Below are 7065 nucleotides of genomic sequence, written 5' to 3'. Positions count from 1 at the left end.
GTTGGGTCACTCCGCTATCAGGTCACCCACCATTTAGTTTCACGCTCCAGACGTTCAATCCTGGGCATGAGAGAGGGTGTTAAGAGTTCCACATCGAAAAATATATAACTTGAACACGTGCTTAAAAGTTGAGAAATTTCTCACCTTACAAGCCGGTTTTATAGGGTTGAGTTAGACCTAACCCACACATTCTAACATTGAGTTTGATATCTTAAGAAACTACTGGGATCCACCACATGAAAATATCGGAATCGACATCAACCATGAGAAATCTGTTGCTAATGTGACATGGTTGGCTGATATCAAACAAGGTAGGCTTAACGAAGCTTGGATCACTTGCAATGGTAGTTCAATAAATCCAAGGATTATGTTCACTGGTTTTAACAATGAAACATTCACCCATGTAATCAAGATTATCATAAATGCCCAAGAGATTACCAAAATCCAAATCACGCTTACGACAGTGAAAGCATCATTATGGTATAGTACATATATTAGAGAAGAAAAAAAGACATAACATATGAAAGCATTCTTGTGTCTCAAAACCATAAATTTATGGCATGCAAAAGCGTAATATGTATCAGAAAATAAGATATATCATTTTCTGCATTAAGGTATTCAGCTTTACCAAATATATAGACCTTTAGATCCTAAGGACACAAGTCATTATTAGTAGCTTATCATCAATGATTATCATCAAACCTTAATTTTTACATTTGTGATTTATCAATAAAACATCTATAAAATTCAATATATGACATCTTATCATCAATGATTATCATCAAAGATTACCAAACCTTGATTTTTAAACTATGTACTCATTAATGTCTTATGAAGATTGAAGAAAAATCATGCAGCAAGACAATCCAAATTACTAGGAAGGGAGTGCCAGGAGAGAAGAAATCATTGTATTAGAAGAATGAAACATACTTTATTGAACTAAAATATATTGTTGATGTCCACTTTACAAGCAGATGCAATATTACACCCAAATAGTATATAATGGAGGAATCAACCCCAACTTACAAAATAAATCCCTACAATACTGAAAAACTATAACCCTTCTTCAATCTCAGCTACTTCAACCAATGCCATAACATTTTATTTTGAAAGAAAACTCTGAATGACTATAACTTAGACCATAATAGACAACATTAACTCCGTGATTTTCGCCAAAGGCCCGTCATTTGTGGTGAAGGTTCTCGGCCGAATCGTAATAGACACTGGTGCTACATGGCTTTTATGAATCTAATAACCGAGAGCTGGATAGCCATGTGGTGGACCAGCAGGTTGAGTATGATTAAGGACATCGTACAGAGCGAGCATATTGATAACGCCGGGTTGTCTCAGCCAAGTCGCGACCTGATCTCCAGAAGATGTAAGTCTTCCCATGTTATGCTCAGCGAATCTAAAAGGCGATCCCATTCCGCTAAGAAGTGCTTCTATAGCTCTTTTCAAAGTTCCATCACCCATCACTTTGCTGTGTTTTCCCCAACCAGTTAATATGCTGCAAAAAAGTAATTAAAATTATGATCAACACATTAATCGTCTCGTTAATCTAATCAAATGAAAACAAGGTGAAAAAATCCATACTTGACAATCTTGGGCAGTTCAGAGCCTTGAAATAAAGTCCTATGCATATTGAGTAACCAATCATGAACCATAGCACTGCCAGCACCACAAGACATCAGATGCAGATCCAAGCAAGAAATCGACCATTCGCCTTTCCACACATTTCGGCTCTTCCCTTCGATTGCAACCATTTGAGCTCCGCGCCTCTGATGTCAAAATCAATTTTATTACTATGAAAAAAAAGAGCAAATTTCTTTCAAAACTAGCAAAATTTTGGTGGCTGAACTTTACCTGACCAAAGTGCCACAGCATATCCGTGAGGGCGTTATAAAACGCGGACGCAGTTGAAGAATCCATACGCATGAGATCATTGAATAAAGTCTGAGCACTAAACCATACTTGTTCCCTATAACCCATCAACAGTCCATGAGTCACACCATACACCTGGCTATCAAACAAGCGCAGTGTGTCTAACAGCTTTGCAGCATCATCATATGAATTGCAGCGACTGCATCAAAATCGATCATATTATATAGTCATGCGAGAATATCAAAGCAAACGTGACAAAAGATATATAATTCAAAGTATTTACCTGCAAGCATTTAAAATGGCTGAAAATGTGACAACATTTGGTTTGATGTGCAGCTCGTGCATTGTTTGGAAGAGCCAAAATATGCAGTGTAGGTCTTGGCGTCCTCTCCGAAGTTTCTTTATATGACCAGCTTTTTCAGAAGCAAGTTGCTGAAACATCTTCAAGATCCGGTCCTCCCCCGGCTTTGTCTGAAAAGCATCATCAATAAGCATAGCAGATGATTGTTCATTTGGATACTCAATGGCTTGCGTAGAACCATGAACTCCGTATTCCAAAGGTGGTGACTGTTGGCATGCATCGATAATTGAGTTGAAAGTCACAACGTTCGGCCTAATTCCCTTCTCAATCATTGTAACAAGCAACATTATCGAAGATTCCACTAAACCGTTTTTGCATAGAGCATCAACGATTGCAGAATAAAATACAACATCAACCTCCAATCTTGCCATCTTGAACTCTATATAAACATTCATAGCTTCCTGAAACATTTCAGCTTTAGTGTACACATCAATAATGGTAGAGTATGTTAGCGTATTCGGATATATATTCCGAGCCTTCATCTCCTCAAACAGTCTTTTGACTTCAGCATACATGCCATGCCTGCCATAACCAGCCAACAGAGCATTGTATGTCACGACGTCGGTTTTAATTCCACATCCGTCCATCTCTCTGCAAATATTGACAGCTTCATCAAACCTGTCTAGCTTCGCATATACTCCGACCAGTGTGTTATAGCATACTCTATCAAGACAAACAGATTGAAGCTTCATTTCTTCATATAGATGAATGGCATCTTCCAAGAGGTTAGCCTTGGCATACCCATCCATTAGTGTGCTATAAGTCACGATAGTTGGCCAAACGCGCTTGAAACACATCTCTTCGAATACCCTTCTCGCCAAATCAATCTGTCCACCCTTACATAGCGTGTCCAAATACGTGTTATAAGTAAACACATCGCGAATAATCCGCCTGCCATCCATTTCTGTCAATAACTTTTGAGCCATTTCCCACATGCCCTTCGAGGCGCAAACAGAAAGAAGTGAATTATAAGTAAGGCGATCCGGCCTTACACCAGCAGCAAGCATCTCATCATAATACTTGACAACCACATCAAAACTCACCTCCCCTTTCGCCCCCGCATCTATTATCGAATTGTACGTAACCAGATTGGGCACAAGGCCAAAGCCACGCATAGACATGAACAATTCGACAGCATCAGCGAAGCGCCCGTTTCGGCCATACGCGCTGATCATGGCCGAAAACGTATACACAGTCATTCCATAACCTTCAGTCCTAGATTCTCCAAACAATTTAACAGCACGATTAATCTCCCCTAACCTACCAAGAGTACCGATCATAGCACTCGTTAACTTACCTTTCGCAACCCTCCCATTTGGCTTACCCATAATAAATTCATAAACTTTCTCAGCTAACAATAACTGACCAGTATTACCAAAATCCTTAAGCATATAAATATAATCCTCAACCTCCCAAAGCCTATGTTCATTCGAAATCAAAATATGATCAATATTAGCAGGAATGTTACCAGCATTGTAGAGATAAGTAAGAACCTCATTGGCAGCTTCGCTGTGAGGCACTGTATTAAGTGCTGCTCTTGGCAATCCAGAATGTTTCTTTGCAGCATTCCTGGTGGACTTCCTGCCAGAAAACTCCGGAGCAAGCCTTGATCTCCTGCCATTCAATAACGATCCCGGCGCAGACGAATATACACCTCTGCCACCACCATTGCCACTACCACGAGCAGCTATATCAGTAGCAGCAGCAGCAGCTATAGGTGCAGCAGGCCTTGAGTTGGAATAGTTTCCATTTCTATGGCGTTTAAGACTATTCTGGTGATTGTGATTATGCTTATGATTATAATTTTCAGCAGGTCTAGGACCAGGGACTGATGAGTAGTTAGGTGGTGGAGTTGGCGTAGAAGCCATAGTTGAAGAAACAAAAACTAAAAAGGGTATCTAAACTCAACACAAAGATGAAAGCTTTAGGCTAAAGGGTATCCGAAAACAACAAAAAGAACAAAACTTTCAGCTTCACTACACAAGAATCAATGGCCTGTGTTGAATGAAGTGAAAAAAGCTCTGAAAATGAAAAAAAAGGGTAACTGAATTGAAGAGAAAAGAGAGAGGTTTTTGGTCGAGTTGGTGTGAAGTGAAGTGGTGAGAATGAAGAAGAATTTATAGGGGGGAAATTGAAAACATGCATTGAATCTTTGAACTTGTTTCCTTTCATGGCTTTGTGTACTTTTTCTCTGTTGTTCACTTCTGTGTTGTGAAAAAACATTCTATCTTCTCCTTTGGATTTTCAGATTAAATTAATTGGATAAGGGGTTTAGATAATTTAAAAATATATTTAAATGATTATAAAATGTTAATTACTAAAAAAAGTCATTCAAAATATAATTAGTTTATGTTAATTTAAGGTGATTAAGAACATTGATTAAAATATTTAGGATAAAAATTACAAATTACGGAAAAAAAGAGTCGGATATAGTTAAATTGATTTCCGATGGAAACCGTTAGAAAATATTGTAGAAAACGTTATTATGATTAGATCATATCGCGTAAAAAAATAGCTTTATCTACATTAATATGCTTATTGCCGAAAAAAGAATCGGGTATATAGATAAATTGATTTTTGCATGGAAACCGTTAGAAAAATTATAAAAATAGTATGTTGACTCGATAAGATCGATGAAAAAAAGAATTTTATATACATTAATACGTTTAATACGGAAAAAAGAACCGGATATATAAATAAATTGATTTTTGCATGGAAACCGTTAGAAAATTTTATATAAAAAAATATTTTGACTCGATAGGATCGATAAAAAAATAATTTAATATACATTAATATGTTTAATACAGAAAAAAGGATCGAATATATAAATGTATTTATTTTTGCAAGGAAACCGTTAGAAAAAATTTATAAAAAATATTTTGATTTGATAAGATCGATGAAAAAAATAATTTTGTATACGTTAATACATAGAGTAAGTTTTATATAAATATTTAATCTTATTTCTAGATATTTTTAAAAAAAAATTATTTTATTAATTAATTTTTTGAGGAGATAAGATGATCACATTCCGTGAATTGTTTTTACGCGCTATTACAATATGTGATTGTTAAATAAAAAATTATGCATGCGTTATATTTTATATTTAAAAGATTAAAATTATTATTTCACTAATTATATTTATAAACATTTTGTATTGATTATTTTAAAATTTACATTTTAACAAAAAATAACTATTGGTATGGTGAAACCCTAGTTACTTTTTATAATCATTTTATAGTAATAATAATTTTTAATAAAAGATTTTGAATTATGAATGAATCCTTCTAAAAAAATTAAAATATTTACGAATTTTAGAGATTACACAAAATTTCTCCTATTATGGATGGGATGCTAATGCTAATTTGAGATACATTTCATAAAAGTGAATTTTTTTCATTTCATGTTAAAAATTCTAACAATAATAAGAATATATTAAATTATTACTAATTAAGGTTAAAATAGGGGAAGTGAATTATTAGCTTTGATTTGGATATTAAGTGAGTTAGGAAAGTATTCGCTGTATGTGTGATAAAAATATTACAAGAAAAATTTGATAAATAAATTATTAATTTTCTACGATTATATGTATTTTAAATAATTTATTCTCAATTAATTAAAGCACGGCTATTCATATCATGCTAAAAATCATACAATAAATTATTACTAATTATAGCTAAAATAGATGAATTGAATTCTTAAATTGATGAATTGTATAATAGCATGTTAGTAAGAATTCAAAATATAATTGGATATGGGGTTTAGATATTTAAAAATATATTTAAAATATTATGAAATGTTAATTACTATAAAAAGGTCGTTCAAAATATAATTAGCTAATGTTATTTTAAGGTGATTAAGAACATTGTTTAAAATATGTGACTTTCTATAAAATCAATTATTATAAAAATTACAAATTACGGAAAAAAGAATTATATACTTAATTAAATTGATTTCTGATGGAAACTGTTAGAAAATATTGTAGAAATAATTATTATGGTTCGATCATATCACCTACAAAATAGTTTAATATACATAAATACGGAAAAAAATAATCGAATATATAAATAAATTGGTTTTCGCATGGAAACCATTAGAAAATATTATAAATATAATATTTTGATTCGATAAGATGATGAAAAAAAACATTTTTTATATATTAATACGTGGAATAAGTTTTACACAAATATAAGAATTTTTTAGAAGAAAAATAGATTTTAAAAATTACTAATATTTTTGAAGAGATAAGATGATCACTTGTGATTTCGTGAATTGTTTTAACGCGTTATTATAATATGTGATTGTTAAATTAAAAATTATGCATGTATTATATTTTATATTTATAAAATTAAAATCATTTTTTAAATAATTATATTTATAAACATTTTTAAAGTGATTATTTTAAAACATTAAATTTAAAAATAAAAATAAAAACTATTGATATGGAGAAACCCTACTTACTTTTCTTATAATCTTTTTATAGCAATAATAATTTTTTAGGAAAGATTTTTAACTATGAACAAAGCTTACTAAAAAATTAAAATATTTACAAATTTAAGAGATGACACAAAATTTCTCCTTATTATCATAGTTGACTTATTGACCTTCTCTTATTCAGTAATTTAAAAAAATATTTTCAAAATTCATTAAAGCGGAGCTATTCATTTCATTTTAAAAATTCTAACAATAATAAGAATATATTAAATTATTACTAATTAAGGTTAAAATAGGGGAAGTATTCACAGTTGTGTGATAAAAATATTACAAGAAAAATTTAATAAATATATCATTAATTTTCTACGACTATTCATATACTAAATTATTTA

General features: G+C 32.1%; 1 protein-coding gene across 1 annotated transcript; it reads right to left on the bottom strand.

Moving 5' to 3' along the window:
• Nucleotides 1-898: 898 nt before the first annotated feature.
• Nucleotides 899-4451, bottom strand: LOC131608927 (pentatricopeptide repeat-containing protein GUN1, chloroplastic-like). Its single transcript, XM_058880520.1, has 4 exons — nt 2165-4451; nt 1864-2080; nt 1594-1778; nt 899-1507 (listed from the first exon to the last, which is right to left on the bottom strand). Exons 1-4 carry the CDS (start codon nt 4108-4110, stop codon nt 1249-1251), a joined length of 2607 nt encoding a protein of 868 aa, XP_058736503.1. The 5' UTR covers nt 4111-4451; the 3' UTR covers nt 899-1248.
• Between the last annotated feature and the right edge of the window lie 2614 nt (nt 4452-7065).

This window comes from Vicia villosa, linkage group LG6 (genome assembly GCF_029867415.1).
Source record: "Vicia villosa cultivar HV-30 ecotype Madison, WI linkage group LG6, Vvil1.0, whole genome shotgun sequence".
Lineage (NCBI taxonomy): Eukaryota > Viridiplantae > Streptophyta > Magnoliopsida > Fabales > Fabaceae > Vicia > Vicia villosa.
This window is presented reverse-complemented; position numbering and strand designations above follow the sequence as displayed.

Coding starts and splice junctions, on each gene's coding strand:
- LOC131608927 (XM_058880520.1), bottom strand. CDS start 4,110: ATGGCTTCTACGCCAACTCCACCACCTAACTACTCATCAGTCCCTGGT. Junction 2,081..2,164: donor GCCATTTTAAATGCTTGCAG/GTAAATACTTTG, acceptor ATTTTGATGCAG/TCGCTGCAATTCATATGATG. Junction 1,779..1,863: donor TGCTGTGGCACTTTGGTCAG/GTAAAGTTCAGC, acceptor TTTTGACATCAG/AGGCGCGGAGCTCAAATGGT.